Source organism: Chroicocephalus ridibundus, chromosome Z, assembly GCF_963924245.1.
Source record: "Chroicocephalus ridibundus chromosome Z, bChrRid1.1, whole genome shotgun sequence".
NCBI lineage: Eukaryota > Metazoa > Chordata > Aves > Charadriiformes > Laridae > Chroicocephalus > Chroicocephalus ridibundus.
Genome location: NC_086316.1, coordinates 75,368,184 through 75,390,919, shown reverse-complemented (window position 1 = coordinate 75,390,919; position 22,736 = coordinate 75,368,184). Strand labels below are relative to the sequence as shown.

Sequence of the window (22,736 nt, the reverse complement as noted above, 5' to 3'; positions counted from 1 at the left end):
GCCTCTCATATCGTGTAATGGAGGACACAGCATTAGCACTTAGGGTCTGTGCAGCTTGGAAGGTTGTCTCCCTTCCAGGGTGTTGTGCTCACCCGGTCCGTGAGAATCGCCTGCCTTTAGCTCCTAAGACAGAGATGTGAAGATGCTCAATGGAGTCATGTTCCCAGCAGATGAAGGGAAGGGAACCATTGAGGAGTTTTTAGCCTTTATTCTTTGGAGCTATGTTGGGCAGAGGTGGAGAGGGAAGAGGCATAGCTAGCAGTCTCCTCTCAGTGCAAGGTCGGGGAGCTCACACAGTCTCCGCCAGGACTTACAGCATGAGTCCTGCAGAGATTAGAGGAGCTGTGTGTCTGTGCTGGAATGTCCTGGTCATATCCTCCGCTGTGCATTGGTTTGCAGCAAAAGTTCCTATGGAGGGTAACTGTCACAGTTCCCTCTGCAGGAAAGCCTGTAATACCTGAGTTGCTTTCCACCTTGGTGTTGCCATCACTTGTCCTGGTGAGGAAGCTGGTGAGGTGTGACTGCAGTCCCATCAGAGGTATGGCCATTTCTCCAGCATGGCAGGAGACCTCTATCTCTGCCCTAGACAGTCCTTGTACCTGCTTCACAGGTAAGAGCCTGTCTAGAATGCCTCTGACCAGACCGCTGCAGTAGGAGCCCCTAACACGCCAAGGACCAGACTGTCTCCATTTAATGCCCTGAAGACTTCCGGCAGGAGATAGGAAGAACATGTCATTCACTACCATGGCAGGTGTGGGAGAGATTTTGGCCTTTGGAGAAGGAGGTTTTTAGGTCTTGTCCTGTTTGTTTATCGAGTCTCGGTGTGGGATGGCAGGGAAGGCAGGTCTCTGCTGGGAGGAGGCAGCATGGGAGCAGCCCTTTTGGTTTGCAGAGGGAGTGCTTGGAAGGAGCAAGAGCTGCTCAGGAAGGAGGGGACACACAGCACCTCTCAGGGCAATTTATCCCAGCAGTTTCTGTAGCCCCTGCTGCAGTCCCTTCCTCTGGACTATGACAGCAAGGCAGGCATTAGCGTTTAGTGTTCTGCAGAAAGAGAGAGAGGCAGAGCTGCCTTGCTCCAGCTGAGAGCAGCATGCAAGCCTAGAGCCTCTGAGAAGGGACTAGAGGGAAAGCAAGCCCTGCTAAAAGCTAGCTGTAGGGAGAAAGCCCTGGCACACCCCACAGACAGCAGATAACACCAGGGCTGTGCTTGGGATGGGTCCTTTGTCCCAGGATTTTCCGTGGACTGGAGAAATGGGGAGGAAGCAAGAGATAAGGTGCCGCACTGTGCTGGGATGCAGTGTGGCTGGTGATCAGGGATCCCAGTCAGCCCCATGCGCGCAGCCAGTGCTGTGTGTGTTGTGCACTCAGTGCACAGTGTGCCACACTTCAGCTGTGTCCCTCAGGATATTGTGGCCCCACCAGGAGCTGGAGGCCATCAGCATAGGAGATCGGCCCAGCACACTCCCTTAGGACATCCCTGTCCATCATTTGCTGGAGCAGACCTGCGCCTTCCAGGGTTGGAAGCTCTTCTGTTTCTGCTGTGGGCCTGATTTGGTTGGGAACATCCTGCCTAGATCTGGTACAGGCAGGGGGATGAAGGGAGCTGTGTGTTCAGAGGGGGAACAGTTACAGGAGAAAGAAGAGGGAGGGAGAAGGGGAAGCAAGCAGCCTTTCCGACAGCACTGGGTGTGATGTGGGATGCAGAGCTGCAGTGCTCTTGCATGTAATGCATGTGCTTGGCTGGGTGAGTTCTTAGCGCATGTGGGAGGGGACAGTCCTTCGGGACAAGAAATCTTGCTGTACCGCAGTGCGTTGGGCCACGTCTTTGTGGGCAGGCGCATGGAGCCATGACTTTGTGCTGTCCTGGGAACAGGGAATAGGGAAGGGATATGAAGCTGGTGACCCTGCTAGGAGAGACAAGCTCCTGGGACAGTGGTGTACTCTTCCAGACGCCGGTCAACAGCTGTAAACTTTGCATTTGGGGCCATGTGTCCTTACCCCACCAGCTCATGATGTGTGTAGTCAGTTCAGACTTGAACCAGTCTGCGTGTGTCATTGACCTCTAGCTCATCCTCTTCCTCTTGCAGCTGAGAGCAAATTCCTTTTTGCCTGTGATCTGCTGGGCTGGCAATGACTGTGCCTCTGCCCATTCTCACACGCTGTCCCCCTTTCTCTCCCCGAAGGTGGTGGCACAGACAGCAAGCCTGTGGTACGCTACAGCAAGGACCAGCGTCCCACGACTCTGCCCATCCAGCCCTTTGTTTTCCAGCACCACTTCAGCAAGCCAGCCAAGGCCCGTGCCCTGCACAGCCATTTTGCCTCCAGCCTTTCCCAACTCTACAGCTTGTCCAGCAACCGGCCTGCCAGCCAGCAGATCTCCTCCAATTCCCAGTCCTCAGCCTCGGGCACCTCGGCAGAGCAGGTGGCAGTGGCGGGGAGTCAAGCTCACAGCACGCTCCTGACCCAACGCTCAGCGGACGGAGCTGCCTCTCGCAACGATGTTGGCATTAAGAAGCCTGCCCCCGAGACAACCCGGCCATCCCCCCTGGGGAGTTACTCTCCCGTGCGATGCAACGTGCCTTTCTTTCAAAGCGTGGACTCTTCTTCCTCGCCCACCACAGAGAGAGCTGGAGAGAGCCAGCCCCCCAGGAGCAGATCCTGCCCCATCTCCGCCAGCCTGCTTCCCACGAGGTCTTCCCCTGCGGTCAGTGGCGTGCAGCCCTCCCAAACCACCAAAGCCGATGCCCTGAGGCAGAAGGAGAATCCCAAGCCGGTTCCCAAGAAGGAGGCACCGCTGGAAGCAAGCCCACCGCTCTCTGAGTACCGACTCCACAGCGTGTCCCTCCCGCCCCTCTCGGTGGGTGGCATGCCTATGAGCAGAGTGGGTGGCCACGCAGATCCCCACTGGAGAAGTGGCAGCGAGACCAGCAGCTCTGGTCCACTCAGCAACATGGGAATACGGCCCCTCAATGGTAGGTCCCCAACTGCCAGGACAGGCTAGCGTGGAACATCTCCGGCTATGGCTATGGCTGCTCCCTGTAGTACCACCCTCTCTTGTAGCCACAGCCCCGGGGCAAAATTGCATCTGGGTGCTGCAGTGTGCAACAGCCCATACCGTCACTTTGCCTGCAAAAGAGTCCTGCACTAAGAGTATGTCCTTCCACTACACTGTGTCCACGGAAAGGGCAGCGTGGGCTGCTGATCTTACAGCACCCCGCGCCAGGTCCTTGCACCCCAAACCTGCTCCCTCTGTACCCGCAGCCACGAGGCCACCAAGGCTCCTGCCCTGCTCTGCCAGCTGTGGCGTCCACCTCCCTCCATGTGCGTGTGCTAACGTCCTGGAACGCTGCTGGACTTTTAACTAATGTGCTCTCTCTCTTTCTCTGTCCTTCCTCTTTCTCATCTTCTCTCTCCCTGTTTGCCCTCCTCATCCTCCCATCTGCTCACATCCTCCCGTCTGGTGCTCACTGCCTGCGGCGTCCTAGCGAACCACCTCTCCCCGCAAGCACTGAAGTGGCGGGAGTACAGGCGGAGGAACCCCCTGGGTCTGGACCGTGTTTCAGGGCTGCCCGGCTTAGCAAGCAGCCTAGACAGGAGACAGCAAGAGCCCCGGCTGAACCGGGGGAACCCCATCTTTGAGCTCCCTGGCAGTCTCAACACCAGCCATTTCCACTGCAAGCTGAACGGTGCGCACCACCTTTCTGCTGGGGGGACTTTGGGAAGTGACCTTGGGGCTCAGGTTCAGTATCCCTTGGGGCTCAGGTTCAGTATCCCTTGGGACTCAGGTTCAGCCTGGCCTCATCACTGCTTTGTCTACTCTGAGCAGGAGGGACGATGCATCAGCTCACAGTGCAGCCAAGGAGCACAAGAGGAAGGTGAAAATTGCCTCACTGATGGGTACCCTCTGTGTGGAACTTCCCTTCTACTCCACAAGCTAAGGGCAGTCAGGTACAGCTCTGGGCTGTATTGAATGACCCAAGAGCTGGCTCAGACCTCAGCAAGTGCTCCTGAGCTATGGCCAGCTTGTAGTTCATGTCTTGTTCAGGAGTTGTGGCCCTTGGATATCTCCTGTCTGTGCCCCACGGTGTCTGCCCGTCTGCCCCAGCTCTGTCAGCATGCTAGGTGCTGGGCTGTAGCTTTCATGGGGCAGCTGGCAACACCATAGGGCTTCATGGGGCCCTGTCTTCTCTATGCGTTTCTCTTAAGTTCTTCTCTGTCTTCCAAAAACCCATGCAGGAAGGACTGAGAGGGACAGGCTGCTGTTGGCTGAACCTTTGAGAGTCCTCTGGGAAGAACAGTGGGGTCTGTCTGTGGGAGGGGAAGTGTTCTTCAGGCCAGCCCCAAGTCATGGAGGGAATTCCTCAAAGCTGTATACCTCACTCTGCCAACCCAAACAGTTTCTTCATCCCCCTCCTTCATGGGAAGATGTTCAATCAGATGGAGGTCGAGCACATGAAAGAGCTCCTGCGGAAGTCACCCACTGAAAACAGAGGCCGTCCTGGGGGACAGGAGAAGATGTGTAGTTTGTTGCCTGTGAATGCCTGAGTGTGACAAGTAGGGATTCTCTCTGTGTGCTCTACTTTTGACCCCACTTGTGGGGGCTATCCGCACAGCAGCCCTGAGAGTCTGGTGCAATGAGGTTTCCCTTAGTACCAGCCCATGAGGGTGAACCTCCCACAGCATCTTTCAGTGCCCACAGCTCCCAGTCAAGCTGGAGCTAGATGTTGGGTGGGCTGTGGGGTTGAACTCTACAGGCTCACATTGCAGACCATTGCTGGGAGAGTAACAAGCCTGTAACCCAGCTGTCCCAGTCCTGGGGTGAACACTCCTGCTGGTGCAGGTTGCTTCTGGGAAAAGCAAACAATGTGGGAGAGGCTTTGGTATAAGGGCTTGGCACTGATCCTTCTCCCCCCTGTCTTGTCACTACAGGACAGTCTATGAGGCAACTCCAGCTAACCTACACTGACTTCTTCCCTGACTACTTCTCGCTAGCAGAGAAACCCCCTGCTGAGTTCTGCCTCTCCCCAGATGGCAACACAGAGTCCATCTCCATCGACTTGCTGCAGAAGAAGGGTGAGTCCGTGTGTCTCTCATGGATGAGAGTGTGACATAGCACAGCGTAAGGCAAACACTGCTTCTCTCTGTCTCATCTCATCTCTGTAGACATAATGGTTTCTTTCTCTGCCCTTCTCTACTGTAGCACCATAACTACATGTCCCCTGGACTGATGGCTGTTTCCACAGCAGGTTCTTGTTCTCTGCACCATGACACATGCCACGGAATATGTTTGAGCTGCTTGTCCCAGGAAGTATGATTAGAAAGGATTTTAAGTCCACAAGAAAGGGCAGAGAGAGCAGGCAGGCACAGGAGTGTGACCCTAAGGCAGGGTGTGCTGCCACCTCTGTCTCACTATACGAGGGTAGACCTGTGGATCTGTGTGATGTTGCAGATGTGCTAGCCTGAGATTTTGTAATTCGGGTAAAAGGTCTGTTGGGTCCTACATGGTAAATTGTTTACAATAAAAGGATGGGAGAAAGGATTCCAAAGCAGGACAAGTTATGTCTGGCTGTGATGAGACCCATGCAAGAGGCAGGGTTGGGGACTGTGTTGTTGACAGCTGACTCAGTGTCATTGCAGAGGCAAGGGATGTGCAGAAAGGTTCCCGTGCCTTTGCCAGCTATGTGTTGGTGCTTATCAGATGGCAGCTTTCCCCTTTGTTCCACTTCTGTTCTTGCATCATACTGATGCAGATGCCAGGTTACCCACCACTGGCTTGTTCCTGAAAGTCATTACATAGCTTGCCAAATGCACGGCTTCTGCCCTGCAGCCCTGTAGGATTAAAGCAGCAAAAGCCTCATTGCCTCGGACCCCGTCTCTGCTTCCTGAAGGGATGGTGCCTGGAGGTGATGGTCCATGTCCCTTGGGAATATTGACAGGGTGTCTGATGTTTCAGCCACTTCTGAAGGTTGTCCTACTGTCGGGCTGACAGGTGAGTGCTGGAACCAGCAGGGATAGATTTGGTGAGGAGTTAGGAGGGGCTATGCATGTTTTTGACAGAGAGGGCATGTGCGCTGACATGGGCTTGAAATGCCCCTGCCTGATTTCTTCGTGAAGTGTTTGCTCAGGGTCTGTGCCAGAAGACCCCAGGCAGCTCTCTGACTCATTCTTTCCCTCAAGGTCTGGTGAAGGCAATCAACACTGCTGTTGACCTGATTGTGGCTCACTTTGGAACCAGCAGGGATCCAGGGGTGAAGGTAGGTCTTGCTTTCAACATCATGAGTGACATGGAGAGGATGGAGAAAGACTGCATCTCCATTCTCTTGCAGTCAAAAAGGGTATCTACAGGGTATCCAATGAAGGCAGTAGTAGAAGGAACAAACCAAGCAAAGGTGATGATAGTAAATCTGTGAGAGTTCTTGCAGCACGGTGCTGGGGATGCTGAAAGAGTACAAGGAAGATCAGAAAAACACAAGGAAGGGAAATTCACTGAGGTCTACAAAACACATAGTGATAATGTCCAGCTTAGGTAGTCTCTGAGTTGAAAGTAGTTGTAGACTGCAAGAGCATTCAGGGCAAACATTATATATGTTTGCTCTGGTTTGACTCTTTCTTATGTACTTACTCATGGCTCTTTATAAGAGAGAATACCAGGCCAGATGGAATTCTGGTCTGATGCAGTACACCAGCTCTTTTTTCTCATGCAGTGGAGAGCTGTGTCTCCCTCCTCCACATGTCCTGTGATTCTGTTCTGGCACTGGTGCCAGGACACAGTGCAGTGTCCCCAGTCCCTTCATGCATCACACGGCTCCATAATGATAAAAAAGTGCATCAGTCATTGCTCATCTGGGGCAGGTGGGCATCCCCTGTGACCCTTAACCACTAGCTTTAGAGAGCATCTAGGCTGACAATGGGACTGGCTGTCTTCAGCCTGTGCTTCCCTCATCTCCCATTTCTGGAATAACAGAGAAGCAGAACAAGCTCACTTCTGTTTGTACCAGCCAGTGTTTGCAGTCCTGTGACATTGAACACGTTTGTGGTGCCTCCTCTCAATGCTGAATGCTCTGCTTCAGTCAGGGAGACTCTGGGGGAGCAATGTGACACTATTTGGACATGGCAACTGCTCTGGAGTGCCATCCCCAAGGAGAAACCTGACTGGATCAGATTCCAAGCCCATTCAATCTTATCTCAGAGCCCAGGGTAATTTGGCCCTAATTACAATTGTTAGTGATGCAGAGATTGCTGTACAGCATAATCAGAGCTTTTTGGATTCACACAGTTTTTTAAGGCTTCACTATGAATTCCCTATTCTTGCAGTGTTCGTTTGGGGAATAATTGCAACATTCCCCCATTACATTCCTTACCAGGCAACACTGCATTTTTGACCTGGGGTTTCATTGTGCATCAGTGTGCCAGGGGCTGTCAAAAGGCAGCACCCATCCCTGATGCTCCCACGCTCGATGGATCTGGTGGGATTATTCCTGACCCAGAAGTTCAGTCTCAGTTCAGGGCCTTTGTGGACCCGTGCCAACTGGCCAGTGTAATTCCAGCTCAGCTGGTAAAATCTGCACCCTGAACACAACTGCCCGGGAGCATCAACGTGACGTGCAAGGCCTGGGGCTGACCCCCTCGGATTGACCCCCCCGGCAGCTCGAGGACTGTGTGCAGCACAATATGTCCCTGCTCAGCTGATGCTGGGCCCTTACACACTTCCGCACCTCAACCTGAGCTCTGTCCATCCATTTTGCCCTCACCCTGTTTATTTATAGTAATCCCTGGGAATTATAAGTCACCATGTCACTGAGTTAAGTGTCCCTTAACCCCTCAGTGCCGGTAGTTCCTATGTGGTTTGCTGCTTCCTGCTTCAAAAATAGCAACAAGAAAATCTACAGCAGCAGAAAAATCCCTTTACTCTTTTCTTCCTCCGTCAGGACAGTCTGTAGGCAGAACCAGGAGTCCCTTCTAACTGGGATATCCTTGTTCCAGGCTGGGATATTCTCTTCCCAAGCTGTTTTCTCACCCCAGCCTGGGGCAGACCTTGCGGGGAGCAATCCAGAACTGGTGTATAAGGCATCAGGGGGGAAGGGGAAGAGCCTGCCTGTTCAAAGAGCTTCTGAGCATCAGTTGTAGCCTGGATATTGCCTGCTGGCTGTCTGTGGTAGGCAGGTGGGGCTGGACTGTTTGCATGCGTCTGTGCCTTGTAGAGCAGTTACCAACTGCTCCGTGTTGCCTGTTTTGTTATCGCTTAGGCCAAACTTGGGAACAGCTCTGTGAGTCCCAATGTGGGCCATCTCATCCTGAAATACCTATGCCCTGCTGTCCGGGACATCCTGAGTGACGGGCTTAAGGCTTACGTCCTGGACATGATCATCGGCCAGAGGAGGAACATCCCTTGGAGCGTGGTGGAGGCATCCACTCAGCTAGGTATGGAGGGCGTGCAGCGATGCCCATCACTCTGCAGTATTCCCAGGTTGTGGCTGGGAGGTGCTGGGGAAGGTTGGCTACAAGGATGGGGATGCAGAGTAGTACCCAGGTCCCTGCATGGAACAGGGTGCAGGTTGACCTTCACTTGCAAGACAAGAGAGACACTGCTCTATTCTGCCCAAATATTTATCATCGTTTCCCCTGAAGATTCCAAATTCTCCTATAACAGGCCCTAACAATGAAAAAAATTAAACAAACAAACAAACAAACAAAAAAAATTAAGAGTATCCTTTCCCCCCCTCTAAGTTTCTAGGGTGTTTCTAGACCTTCATCTTTAGCCCTGCACAGCTACTGTATAAGGCAGAGTTGTGCCCTAGCCTGGTCTATAAGAAAATTTGCACACACATCTCGCATGGCTCAAGCGTGCCCACAACACCTGCACCCTCTGCTAGTACCAGTTTTGCAGCCTGGATTGTGACAACGGTAGATGGTAGATCCAGGAGACCTCCTTTCTGAGGTTACAGATGGCAGGGCCACACTGATTTCTGTGTCGGGAAGAGCTTACATCCAGCTAGAAGGGAAGCCTTATAGCTTGTTTGTGGCAAATCTCCAGCTCTGGGGTTATGTCTGTGTTTGCAGATACCCCAGATTATAACCACCCACCACAATATTCTGTTTACCTGCTGATTTTGAGCCAAGGGCTGTGATTATCCTTGAGGTGTGTGAGGCAGGTCCTTGTGGTATTGAAACTCTCCCAAAGTTTTGGAGTGGCAGTCTGGGACAGACCACAACCTATCATCTCCCTTGTGGATTCTACCTGTTAGGATGGAGTGAGCTCAACCTGATGACTGGTGGAGGGGCAGCACACATACAGGCATGACCATCCAGCCAACATCTGGTTTTGCCTTGGTGCTCCTTCCCGTGGTGCTATTTTGGCTTTGCTGACTCTCAGCATTTTCCTTCTCTCCATAGGCCCCTCTACCAAGTTGCTGCACAGCCTCTATAGCAAGATCAGCCAGTACACGGAGCTCACCAACCACACCATGAGGTTCAACGCGTTCCTCTTTGGCCTCCTCAAGTAAGCAGGCTCCTTGGGCTGGATGCATGTCACTGTCCAGGGCTGGCAGCAGGTGCTGGTCCTTGACTGCAGGCAGGCACAGTTGCCAATGAAAAGACTTAAGAAACATGGGAAGCTGCTGTAGGTGAGAGAAGGAAGAAGCTGTGAGCCTCAGGGAACTCCAGAAGGATCAAAACCTGCCCCTTCCAGGCCAGGACTGAAAAGCACTGGCTGTAGCCCACTGAAGAACATTCTCAGCTTATTTTAGCCCCAAAACATTAGTTGGGAAGAGTCTGTCTGTCATGGTTCATATAAGGATAGACACACCATGCATAAATTACTCCTGAAAATTCCTGCTTAAATCACTGCTTCCTGGAGCTGCAGTCAAGCCAGTGCATGAGGCTCTGAAGGAGAAATTGCCCTGGTGAAGCCTGACCCATCCATGTTGGGCAAGGAGTACAGACACTACACTCGGTGTTAAACAGAAGGTGGCAGTGGTGAAGGGATGAGTGCTGCCAGGATGGTATTTCCCTGCTCCTCCCAAGTGGTCATCAAGAGCTGTGGCAGTGGCATCAGAGTCCTCAAGATCTCCAAATGTTGGGGGACCCCTAAGATGCAGGAGCAAGCTCTGCCCTGCTCTCCCCACTGAGGGTGGCCCAGCTCTCCTCTGCTGTCACAGGATGCCAGCATACTTTGGGCCAAGCCTGCAGCAACAGTCTCATGTTTGTAGATGATTTCCCTCTCCCACGTGAGCCCTTCTCAGCAAAACTAAGCTCTGCCAAATCATGAGGAAGCTTCTGGAAACACGGTTGTTAGGGGTTATGGTTGCACAATGCCTCATGTAGAGCAAACTGGATGCCTCCATGACAGGCTGGGTGGCTGTGGTCAGTGCATGCTGGTGGGAGTGAGCCACTGTCAGTTCGCTGGGTCTTGGCGTTCACAGGGCTATGCTGTAAATGCCCTTTTCCAGCCATGCTTCTTGTAGAGCACCTAGGATGAAGGGGATTAATCGATTTTCACTTATTCTTTCTTTCCTTGCTTGTTTTCCATTCCTACAGTATCCGGTCCTTGGAATTCTGGTTCAACCACCTCTACAACCATGAAGGTAAGCATCTGAGGGCTGTGGGCTGCAGCAGGGACCAAATTCTGCACAGCGTAGAGCACAATCTAAGCTCTGGAGCACGCATGTCTCTTGTTGGTCTTTCAGCCTGGGCTGTTCCCTTCTGCTCTGAGCTGAAGGACTCGACTGTACGCAGTCCTAGTGTTGCTGGAGGGCTGCTCAGCGCAAGGGAGCAAGGTGGAATTCAAAGCTCCATGCAGCTCCCTGTAGCTGTGCCTGGCCAGCCAGGTCCTTCCCAGCCGCAGCTAGTGCCCAAGGCTATCGCTTCTAATGCAGATGCCTCAGTCTGCTCGAAGGAGACCAGATCTAACCCTCCCCAAATTTTTCCCCTCCCTGCCCAGTGCCTGAGAGCTTTGTACAGCTGGAGATGTGCACACGTAGCTGAAGCCCTTCAGGCATGGGGAAAAAAAATGGAAAGGAAAACCTCCTGACAAACAAAAAGCAGATTTTACTCGCTGTATGTGCTTTTTCAACCAGAAATGTTTCTAGAGTGTGCAGATTACCCGGCAGCACAGCCAAGCTGCCTGATGCCTAGAAGCAGCATGACTAAGTGCTAAGTGCACAGTGAGACGGACTCTCTCGACCTGCTGGATCCCGTGAGCGTGCTGCTGGCTCAGCCTATGCCCAGCCCAGGGCCCCATGCGCTGCAAGAAGTCCAGCCCAGTATCTTCTGGCAGGTTTGGGAGCTGACAGCGGAGGTTTTCCAGGTCCGTGTGTGCAGTCAGCACTTCTCTCTGGAGCAGACAGGAGAGTAGACTTGTCTTTGTAGCGAGGCAAGAGAAAGCACCCTGGTTTTCTGGAGCAGAAGACGACCATTCTGTTTCAAGCCATCATTAAGAGCTGGAAGTGTGAGCAATAGCTAGGGCTGTCAGGATGATGAAGGCTAGGCAAAGGGGTTGAAGATAAAGTGCAAGTCCTGTCTGTGGTGTAAGTTTGTTATCTCACTGGGGCCAACTGGTCACAAATCCTCTTCCCAGCCCTCTCCCTGGGAGTGAGACCTGACAACAAAGCTAGTGGGATGTGGCCAAGTGAAGCGAAGGATGGATGCTGAGGGTGGAAATGCTGGTCCATTCTCTGTTAGGATCCACAATTCAGCCCAGCCAGGTCCTTGGAAAGACAGACACCTCTCTGCTGTCCCCAACACCTCTCTCTGCAGGGACCTGGACTGACCAGATCTGCAGCTCCTTATTCTTCTCCAGGAGGTGGGGAAGTGAATCTTGACAAGTGACAACCCTTTGATGCTCTTTATTTGCACCCTAGTCCCGTGGTATTTTGTGGCAGAGGTCATCCTGCTGGATAGTCTGACAGGTCCAGGCAGGTCCTGGCTACAGGCGTGACTGGAAGAAGGACCTGGGCCAGATTGCCCAGAGCATCTGGTGCTCCCTGACCCACTGCTGAGCCTTACCCTGCAGCCACAGCTGTCACCAAAAACTAGTGTCCAACTCCTTTCCCCATAGCTTCAGCAGCTTCTTGATGGCTTGGCAAAGGAGGCAAGGGCCTCTCCTCTAATTGGTGTCTCTCGCCCTACAGATATCATCCTGGCACACTACCAGCCGGTGGGCTTCTTGTGCCTGTCTCACAGCGTATGCCAGCCTCTTTTCGAGGAGCTCCTGCTCCTGCTCCAGCCTCTCTCCCTGCTGCCCTTCAACCTGGACCTCCTTTTCGAGCACCACCTGATGCAGATGGGCAAAGAGCAGCAGCAGCAGAAGGAGCTGCTGCGTGTGAAGCAGGACCTGCTACTTTCCGCCCACTCCACCCTGCAGCTGATGCGGACACGGGGCAGCAACGACGATCCTGACGGCTGCAGCACTGCCCCGGAAGCAGGCAAAGCGGGCACCAGAGATGGTGGCATCTCACCAGGCCACAGCTCCCAGCAAGCGGCGAGCGAGAGGGTGAAGGGGGTGGGGGCCTCCTGCGGAGATGTGGACAGGGAGGAAGAGCGGAGGAAGGTGCGAGAGAGCGCGTGGGAAGGGAAGAAGGACAAGCAGGCAGGCTGGTGGTACCAGCTCATGCAGAGCTCTCAGATTTACATCGAGGGCTCGTCTGAAGGCTCAAAGTTTATCCGCTATGAGAAGAAGAAGAAGGCTCTGAACACTGTTCCCAGGTCAGCAGAGACCCGCAAGGCACCACCGCCCCGCGAAGGAGTGGTGGAGGGTGCAGAAGCTTGCCCCATTGCTGAGGGCACCTTGGAGGAGAGACCCAAGGCTGTCAGCAAGCCAAGTCCTGAAGCTGTGGAAGAGCCCTTGGAAAAGCCCCAGCAGGTTCTGGTCAGCGAAGAGGTGAAGGAACGGAGTTGGCCCTTCTGGATGGGTAGCCCCCCAGACTCGGTGGTTACAGAGCTGAAGCACAGCAAGGAGAAGGAGACTGGGGCTCCGCAAAGAGTAGGAGCAGCAGCAGCAGCAGCCCCGCAAGAGGAGAGCAACGCCAGTGCATCAGAGGGCAGCCAGGCCATCAAGTGGGGGCACTTGTTTGGGTCCAGGAAGGTGCAAAAAGAGCCCAGGCAGCCTAACAGGTAGGGAGACAGGGATGGTTTTGGGTTGGAGAGGGCTGGTTAACCTGGGATTGCAGCAGTGCAGGTGGAAGTCAGGCCGATAGCTGACTGCTGGGCTACACCATGGTGGTACCCCAGAGGCAGTGTGTGAACAGAGAGGTCTGCCACCCCTGCACAGCCCTGCCTGCCTGCCTTAATTCCTACCACACCGCCATTCCCCTCTTCATCTCCTACCCTTGTTAATCCACCTCACTGGCTTTCTTCTCCTGCCTTGGCTCCTAAGCCTTCTCTCCAGGGGAAGGGCTCCTGCTGCACCACCTCCATCATCACCTCATCCCTTCCAAAAGCGTGTAGTAAGTGAGCAGAACATGGAGAGCCATCCCTGTTGAACACAATGGGTGAGGAGGAGGCATAAAGTTGCCTCACGTAGCTGATACCTCTCTGCCTTGCTTCTCCATCTGCACCCTTCTTGCTTCTGTGGCCACTGGAAAAGTCCTTTCCAGTCTAGGCCATGGTGTGTCTGGAGAATGCTGAGCGCTCCCTGCCAGGAGATAGCCTGGGGACCACAGTGCACTTTGTGCATGGAGCCAGACCTCTAAGGCATAACCTTGCCATGAGAGTAGCAGTTCCTTGCCCCCAGGTACGCTTCCCTGCCACTACCTGCTTCTGTCTCCTTCTTGCAGGTTGCCCTCCGGCTGGCTGAGCTTGGACAAGTCTGTGTTCCAGCTGGTGGCCCAGACGGTTGGGGCAAGCATGTGGCGAGAAGCAGCTCCTGCGCCAGAGCCAGCCCAGCCAGAGTCACCTGAAGTGCCCGCCATGGCGCGGCCGGCCCGGGGGCTGTCTCCTCACCCTCCCTGGTGAGTTCTGCAGGTGCTGGGACCTGGTGGGTTGGGGTTGGCACGGCTCTGCCTGTTGCAGTTTCCCTGCCCCTCTTTGTACTTGTGGACCAGGGGGACGGTTTGGCACAGTGATGCAGCTTGTGCCTCCATCCACCCCAACTCTGCAGTCTGCAGGTGAGGGGCAGCTGGGAGCCTGGCTGGGTGGGGAGGTAGAGCGTGTTTTTCTCGCTCTTCTGTGCCCATGGTGGTCCCTGGGCTTCAGCAGGGGGAGCATCCTGTGGTGAGCTAACCTTCCTCCCCTTCCTCTGCCTGCAGTGAGGTGAAAGCTCTTTGCCATCACATTGCCACCGAGGCAGGACAGCTGAGCTTCAACAAAGGGGATATTCTGCAAGTCATCTCCAAGGTGGATGGTGACTGGCTGCAGTGCAGCCTCGGCTCCGAGAAGGGACTGGTGCCCATCATGTACGTCACCCACCCGGAGGACGAGGACTATTGACCTGTCTGGAAGGCCAAGCACAGTACCGTGGGCTGCTGAGGCTCCTCTGGGGAAGCACACCCTGCCAGAGGAACAGACACAGCTTCTTGCTAGTTTCTTACCTTTCTTGCCATTACAGAATACAGTAACCGTAGGTGGTACCTTCTTGCTCCTCCTTGTGCAGCTGCCAAAGGCCGACTCGGCCCCCGGGGTCTTCTGCGAGCTGCACCTCCTATTGCCAGGCGTCGCCGTGCATGCAGCCACACTGGGGATCACCCGAGCCCCCTCCACCCAACGCCATCTCCAGCACCCACAGCCCATGGACTCGTACATAGCAGGAACCCAAGCAGTCCGTGCCAGGGCAGTGCTGCCCCGCTGATCGGCTCAGTTTTGTGCTGGAGGGTGCAAGATGCTGTCCGTCCCTTCCCCGGGGGTGGCGGTGCAGCCTGCAGCCTCCAGCATCCCTGGAGTCGTCAGCTGTAGGGGTGGGAGCACCCTGCATTGGCAAGGTCTCTGCAAGGCTGGGCTGATGGGTTGCCTTGCGGTTTGTTGGGGGGGCTGCAAGGTAGGCTCCCCCACGCTGGAGCAGCCCTGTCCCAACATCTTGTAGTGGTGCCTGGTGGCTTGTACCGGGCCAAGTGGCCTGGCACTGCCACACAGCAGGGCTGGGGCTGTGCCTGGCCACGGCCAGGGGAGGGGGAACGGGATATGTGTGTGCGTGCAGAGCAAAGGGGTGCATGGGGTCGTGAGGAAGGCACGTGGATGTTCAGTGTTAACGTAGGTCTGGGATGGGTAGTGCCACCCTGTGCTTTTGGGGGGGTGGCCCTGTGCCCTCCACGCTGAGCAGGGAGCCAGTGCCTGGGAAGCCCTGGGATGCTCAGCGGAGGCGGGGGTGGAGGGGAGGGGGTGAGGGCAGGGTCCCTGACTGGGTGAGGGATGCTCGTTGGAGTTGGGGGCAGTGCTCCCGACAGGTAGATCGGGGAGTGCTCCCAGAGGGAGACGGGGAGCCAGGGAGGGAGGGGTGGTGCTCCCCTTGGCATAGGGTTTCTGGTCTTGCTGAGCAGTGCCGCGGGGCGGGGCGGACGAGTGTTGTGCATGAGCACAAGGGGATGCTGGGGGTCCTGGTGTCCTTGGTAGAGGCAACACCAGTCAACCCCTTCCTTGCCATGTTCATGGTGCCCGCTGGGATGGGGATCATCGCCTGCCTGTCAGGTGGGGAACAGTGTTAATGAAAGGCCGTGCCAGTATTTGGTGCCTTGGCCAGGTTGATACTGCTCACAGCATTATGCCTGGGCTGGCTTCCCCATGGCGAGGGGCCCTGGTCTTGCAAGGTTACCTCCTGCTTGTACATCGCTTAGCGGACGTTGCACCATGTTTTATTTGTATTTCCCCATTAGAACGAGGTGTCTTGCCTTTATTTATTTCTTTATTTATGATGCATATTAATAAAAAAGGTGCTGATTGAGGTCCCTGCTACACAGCCTTGTGATTTCAGCCCGTCCCTGCTACACAGCCTTGTGATTTCAGCCCGTCCCTGAGAAGGGTCTGAGGGTTGCCTGTACAGGGACACTGCACTGCAGGCTTCATCCTGCCTCCACCACAGCCAACTCCAGACCTTCAGAAGGCGGCAGGTTTCCCGCAGCCATCAGACCTGTCAGTTCAGACTGTGGGGGACTACACCACATCATCAGATGATAGTATACCTTGGGAAGACAGCTGAGGCTCCTTTTCTTAATTCCTCGTGCATGCTGGATGGGGACCAAGCAGGCTTCAGGCAGGAGTTCACACGATTTCTGTCTGGCATCTGCTTCCCAACATTGCTCAGGGTGTTGTGAATAAGGTGTCCATAGGTGCACCCAAACTGGAACTTGTAACCTGCGGGCAGTGGGAGGAAGTCCTGAGAAGCACAGGAAGGAGGGAATGAAGGATGGGTTGTGGGGCTGGGACCCAGAGCCTGGGACAGCCTGGGCATGAGGCTCAGTGTCTGCAGGTCACTCACAAGGGCGGGCTCTGGAGCTTTTAAATTTAGACTTGCACATGTGATGGACCACCAAGTCCAGCAGGAATGAATCCAAAGAGCCCGTCCCTTTACTCCTCAGCAGCTCCTGGGAGAAGGGAAGAGCTCTGCCTGAGGCTCCAGCCTTTCCTGTAAGGACACCATGCTGGAGCTTGCTGCATCCACGTGGACAAACAGTCTGCAGTGCTGGAATGAGTCAAAACAGTTGAAAAAGATCCAGAAATGAAGCAGCATAAGCCCCTCTCCTCTCTTGGAGAGGCTTGGAGCAGCCAGGGCTTGCACGTGGGCTGTTCTAATAAACCTCTCCAAGGGGATGGTGGTCAGGTCTGTTTGCAAATTGCACGGAGCCAGGCTGTTCTCCCCACATGCCGGGGCTGGCCCAAAGGGGAAGGGGACCATGTGCTGCACGGGGTGCTGTGTCAGCCCCGGGGCAGGAGAGGGGATTTCCAGCTCCCTGTGCTGCCAGCACTGACATGGACCATCTCGCTGGGTGCTCGCTGCTGGGGCAGCCTCGGATGCAAGGGAAACACTTGCAAGGGTGGTTGGGGTGTCAGAGGCTGGATTTGGAGTTGCTGCTACAGAATTTGCATCTGCTGAAGTTGTCTTTGGGGTCATCTGGCCAAACTCAAGCAGGCTCTGGCTGGTGGTTTTCAGATAGCCAGATAGCCTACCTGTCCCAATCAGGAACTGGTCACGGGACGTGAAACCTGCATGGGTGGGGCAGTGGCTGCCAGTGCTGCTGCTGTGGTTTTGTGGCCCAGCTGGTGACCTGGTCCCAGAGGGTCAGCTGTGGGGTCCTGGTGGGGACATGGGGCCGTGAGTACCGCCGGGAGCAGGCTGAGCAGGGTGAGGAGCCGCTGGGTGCTGCTGTGTCCTGGAGCTGATCCTGGTACAGGGAGGGCAGCTCAGCCAGCCCCTGGCACCGGGAGCTCAGCATCCCTTGGCACCCGTTTGGCTGGGACACGGCGGCAGAAAGGTGGGTGCTGTGGGGTAGCGATGGAGAGAGGGGCAAGTACTGGCCCACAGCCTTGTGAGTAGGTGGGAGCAGGTAAGACAGCCATGCTGTGTGCATGACACCTCCTGAGTGCTCCCCTGAACCCAAACCCAGCAACCCTTCACTCTAGCAAATGGCGCAGATCCCTGGCCTCATTACGGCACCAATTAAAATCCCTTCCCAGCCTCCCAGTGTCAGGCTGCCTGCCAGGGCCAGCCCTGCATCCAGAGAGCAGAGCAGTCGCCAGCCCAGCCGGGTGCCCACTTCGTATGCCCTGAGGCACAGAGCGAGGCGGGGAGTACCTCTAGACCAGCAGCGAGATGCACTCTCAGTCCTGCCCACCTCTTGTCACCCTCCTGCACGGGGTCCTGGAGCAGCGGCGGTGTCCTCCACTCCTGCCCCTTGCAGGCAGCTCTCAGCTGCTGCTCGGAGAAGCTCCTCCTGCCCTTCTTGCAGATGTCAGAATAGGTCTTAGCATCCCGCTGGCTGGTTTGCAATACCAGGCAGAGGTAACAAAGGCGTCGTGGGTCTGGTGGGTCCTCCATGTGTGCCACAGGGACAGGGGGGAAGATGGGGAACTGAGCTCTGTGCAGGACTGGACTGAGCATGTTCTCAGGAAGGGGCTGCCTGCTGGTAACAGCCACAGGATGCTTCTTTTCCATGACCCTGCATAATCACCGAAGACCGAAAACTCCCGTGACAACTTGTTCAGCTTCAGAAAGGGGAAATGGCATGAAATGAGAAAACTTGGATAAAATGAAGCGAAAAGAAGCAGCATGGTCACACAGTGTCCAGCAAGCTTGCAAAGATTTAGGGCAGCCTTTCAGGGCTCCTGGTGTCAAAAGGTAGAGAGGGACCAGCAGGGCTAACCACCAGGGCCAGAGGTTATTTGAAACAGAGAGGCCCCTTCAAAGAGCTGAGGTCAGGTCAAAATGACAAAAAATAGTATCAGGCAGGTAAGATGTAGGAGCTCAATAAGACAAACAAAAAAAAAAGATCGAGGAAGAGCCTGTAGAAGCAGCCAGCAGTCCTTTTTGCAAGTACTTCAAGAGCTTCAAATCTGCCACAAAGTCTGTGGGGTCAATAGGAGAGCGTGTCCTCACAGCGGAGGAGTGACGTCCCTCGGGGTTGGTAAGATTGCTGTGAAACGTGGCTCAAATGCCAGCGCACTGTGAGGTTTGTAGCAAAATGGGCCACATGCGTGGCAGCTTGCCTGGACCCTGGCATTACAGCGGGACGCGGATCCTTGCCTGCACCCCACTAAAATACACCCCGCTAAAATACACCTCTGCCGGGTGCCCTCTGCAATGGGGTGACATGGCGGGAGACAGCGGTGGGACCTGCCAAACCCAGAAGCCCACCTCCTGTCGTGTTGCAAGCAAACCAAAGCTGTCTTTGTGGCTCTGCCTTTGCCTTGTGTGACCAGAGCATGCAGCTGCTGGACCCGCTGGGGAAGGTGGCACAGGCTTGCAACACCCCTCCGTCCCCTGTGCAAGAGCCCGGGTTGCGCTCGAGGCTGGACTTTTCTCTACGGAGGAAGGGGAAGTGTGAGGACCGAGAGGGAGAGAAGGCTTCCTGGCAATCGCTTGGTCCACACTTCCTCCGTAGCTTTGAGGTTTCAGATGAAGTAATGAAGGGCTTTTGGAGATGGCAAATACTGTCAACATAGGCACTGACAACCATTGTGCTGGGAGTGGTGCACAGAGGAACCAGGGATGTGATTTTTTTAGTCTTTTTTGATTTTTGGAATTTCCTTACTTATTTTCCAAAGATCCTCCAAATGAAGAATCTATTCCCACTGATAAAGTTTCCTTTTGCAGCCCTTTAATTATTTTTTGAGAGACCCATAAGGCACCAAGGGGCAGGGAGGGATGGTGTCTGGGTTGTTGCCGTTGCTGGAGGCGGAGGAGAAGTTGCTTCCCCCCACCCCACAAACCTCCCACCCGAGGCAGAGCACAGCTACCTCCTGGGATGTGCCCTGCTGCGATGCCCTGCAGCCCCAAGGCGATTCTGCCAGGGCAAGTGTGTTTGAGTATGGTAAACTCTCTACACTTCGTAATCCAAGTGAAGGAAATAAAAAGGGAAGTTCCTGGGCGGGGGGGGGGGTGGGGGGGTGGGTAGCATTGGCTCTGCCAGCTCTGTCGCTGGAAGAGATGAAACACAGACACAGGAGGAGGTGTAAAAGACTGCTGGAGTGTCTGCCCTCAAACACCATCATTGCAGGGAAAAAAAAAAAAAAATAAAACAAGACTTGCACCACGTTTTGCTCAGGGTCAGATTTTTGGGGTGGCTGGGGAGAGCGTATTTGGAGAGGGCCACCCCACACTGGCCTGCTCGATGCTGCGGAATGAGGGTGTTGCAGAGTGTAGAAATCAAGCGGAGGACGTGCATCAGCAGAAAGCAGAGCCTGACCCTGGGTTTGGGAGTATCGGGCTGTTGTGGTTTAACCCCAGCTGGCAGCTAGGATCACAAAGCCGTTCACTCACTCCTTCCCCCCGCCCCCTCCCCAAGTCAGATAGGGAGAAGAGGAAGAAAAAGGAGAAGAAAAACAACTTCATGGGTTGAGATAAAAACGGTTTAATAGAACATTAACAAAGAGGGTGAAAAAATAGTGGTAAAAGACGATACAAAAAGAGTGATGCAAGACGATTGCTCAGCACCCGATCACAGATCCCTGCCCCCCAGCCAAGCCCCATTTATACACTGAGCATGACCTCTATGGTGTAGAAAACTCCTCTGGCCAGCTTGGCCTGTCTGTGCTCCCTCTCGGCTTCCATGGGAAGCTGAAAAATTCCTTGTCTTCATACAAGAATTACTTACAACTAAAATGATATGTATTATCAACATTATTCTCATACTAAATCCAAAACATAGCAGCTACTAAATAGGAAGAAAATTAACTGTATCCCAGCTGAAACCAGGATGTGGGTCTTGCTGAAGAGCATAATAGAAAAGAAGGCCATCACAGGGGTCTGCAGCCCTGCTGCGAAACCTCAGAAAAGATTTTGGGGCTTGTTTTGATCCCAGCTGTGTGTTTCAGCTGGGACATGGGCCAAACACCTCCAGCAAGGGCTGCTGGTGGGCTGGGGAAGCTGAAGTGCAAATTCATTGAACGCTGCCCTGGGCCAGCTCTGATGGTCGGGTCTGCTGCCGTGGCTTGTGCCACCAGCTGCCAGCTGCACAGACTCACCAGCAGCCCCTTTCTTGCCCACTGCTGTTCCTGTGACACCTTCTCACCCCTTCATCATCATTCCCACGCCCAGCATGTGTCAGCAGCACAACCTGACACAGCACTTGGGCTCCAGGTCCCCAGGGCTCTTGCCAGCTTCTTCCCAAGCATCTGCTTTCCTGCCCACGGCAGGCACTGCCAGGTAATTAAGATCATCAGTGCACTTCAGAAGTCCTTTTTATCACAGTCCTTATCAGGCAGTAACAAGGTTAAGTGTCCTGATGTAGTCTCTTCTTGACTTTACCGTGTGAGTTTGGAAGCTACATCTTCCTGAAAAACCCCAGTCCTGAAGGACCACGAACCAGCACAGCTCTCAAGTCCTTCTGGGACCACTGAGATCTGTGTCAGGAGAGGAGGCAAGTCAGCTGTGGTGGCTAGTAGCTGCTCCTGCCAGAAAGCCTGAACACTGTGGTTCTCGGACAAGAGATCAGAGAGCAGCAAGATTGCAGAAGGGGTGTGAAGCAGCCCTGGCGCACAGAAGAGAAGAATGAAAGCGGCGCTGACACTGGCGGAGGTTCCCTCTCCAATGAGGAAGCCTCTTACACCAGATGTGATTTCTCTGCGCGGCTGTTTCCTTTCTGTGCTTGCACCTCTTGCAATCGGACGGGTGTGCTGTGAGGCAGCTGGCGGGGCCGAGACCTCCATCCTGCCCTTGGGAGCATAAGCAAACATGGCCCTGCGATGGATATTTCTCACGCTCCTCACACCTCTGCTGGCGGCACAGGAGCAGGACAGGCCAGGCACCACCATCTCCAGAGCACGAAAGGAAACAGGTAAGAAGTGCTCGCTCCTCTCCTCCGCGAGAGAAGTTTTCGCTGCTCTCCTGCTGCAAGGTTGCTGTGAATCTTTACAGCGTGCAGGATCCATTGGCTCTATCAGAGAGGACTGGAGTTGATGTCCATACCCAACACACTCGGGCATCAGTCGGCTTGTGGTGGGCTTCAGCTCTGTTTGGGGATGGAGGGCAGCAAACCTAGATATACTGGGAAAGCCTCCCCAGGGGCCTTATCATTCCTCTGTGGAGTCAGCAGTGTCTCTGGGAGCAGCATGTGGCCATCTCTCTTTGCATGGTGTGTAGATGTCATGTCCTCCCTGCAGCGGAGATGGGTGCTGGTGCCCAGAAAAGACCTGAGGAACGATGAGCTGAGCCCCTGTGTGTCCAGGAGACCCGGTGGGGCAGGAGATGTAATGTGCAGGGATTGCTCTTCCTTGGTGCTGGAGGTACAGGACACCCCCAGAGCTTTGCTGGGCTCTTCCCACACAGGCTGCACACTTCCAACCCCGCAGAGTCAGTGGATATCTTCAGGCTCACATGTTATCTGACCTCCCAGAAGGCTGGTGAATCTGTCCAGTGTGGCAACATCTGGGGTTTGAGCTGTGGTCCAGGGGACATCACTACATTTCTCTGCATCTGTCTGAATTGGTGTATTTCTCCAAACTAACCTCGCTGGAGCTAGGTGATGAAAATCATTACACTAGCATCTAGTCGTGCTGTCCCAACTGGCTGTGGGGATGTGTTTTGGCTGACTTAGGCTAGAGAAACCATCTGATTAAGGACCCTAGCTATGATAGAGGCCAAGAAATGTGACCAAGACCTTTAGTTGATAATGTGAAGTAATGGCAGGGTCTGTACTGTGTGAAGCCTGGAGAAGAGAAGGCTTCAGGGAAACCTTATAGCAGCCTTCCAGTACCTAAAGGGGGCCTACAGGAGAGATGGGGAGAGAGTCTTTGTCAGGAAGTGTAATGATAAGATGAGGGGTAATGGTTTCAAACTGAAAGAGGGTAGACTTAGATTGGATATTAGGAAGAAATTCTTTACTGTGAGGGTGGTGAGGCACTGGAACAGGTTGCCCAGGGAAGCTGTGGATGCCCCATGCCTGGAAGTGTTCAAGGCCAGGCTGGATGGGGCTTTGAGCAGCCTGGTCTAGTGGGAGGTGTCCCTGCCCGTGGCAGGGGGTTGGAACTAGATGATCTTTAAGGTCCTTTCCAACCCGAACCATTCTATGATTCTATATGGGCCATAGGAGCCCATTCCCAGGGGAAATACATCCCTGTGGTTGCAGGGAGCATGAGCACAGTGCACTGTCACTCAA

At 54.4% G+C, this 22,736-nt stretch overlaps 2 protein-coding genes across 10 annotated transcripts in view; both read left to right on the top strand.

Annotated features, from left to right (window-relative positions):
- The window catches only part of RUSC2 (RUN and SH3 domain containing 2), a 62,286-nt gene extending 46,417 nt beyond the window's left edge, over positions 1-15,869 (top strand). For 6 of the 7 annotated variants that reach the window (XM_063319676.1, XM_063319678.1, XM_063319675.1 and 3 more), the window contains 10 exons: positions 2,184-2,972; positions 3,486-3,686; positions 4,930-5,073; positions 6,178-6,254; positions 8,247-8,421; positions 9,394-9,499; positions 10,537-10,583; positions 12,129-13,110; positions 13,773-13,946; positions 14,244-15,869. In XM_063319676.1, coding sequence (XP_063175746.1) covers positions 2,184-2,972; positions 3,486-3,686; positions 4,930-5,073; positions 6,178-6,254; positions 8,247-8,421; positions 9,394-9,499; positions 10,537-10,583; positions 12,129-13,110; positions 13,773-13,946; positions 14,244-14,424 — 2,876 coding nt within the window. In that variant the 3' untranslated portion in view covers positions 14,425-15,869. The remainder of the gene's footprint in view (positions 1-2,183; positions 2,973-3,485; positions 3,687-4,929; positions 5,074-6,177; positions 6,255-8,246; positions 8,422-9,393; positions 9,500-10,536; positions 10,584-12,128; positions 13,111-13,772; positions 13,947-14,243) is intronic. The other variant, XM_063319681.1, reaches the window with a different exon arrangement.
- Positions 15,870-21,233: 5,364 nt separating this feature from the next.
- The window catches only part of LOC134508818 (receptor-type tyrosine-protein phosphatase kappa-like), a 28,678-nt gene continuing 27,175 nt past the window's right edge, over positions 21,234-22,736 (top strand). For all 3 annotated transcript variants that reach the window (XM_063320908.1, XM_063320906.1, XM_063320909.1), the window contains exon 1: positions 21,234-21,416. In XM_063320908.1, coding sequence (XP_063176978.1) covers positions 21,314-21,416 — 103 coding nt within the window. In that variant the 5' untranslated portion in view covers positions 21,234-21,313. The remainder of the gene's footprint in view (positions 21,417-22,736) is intronic.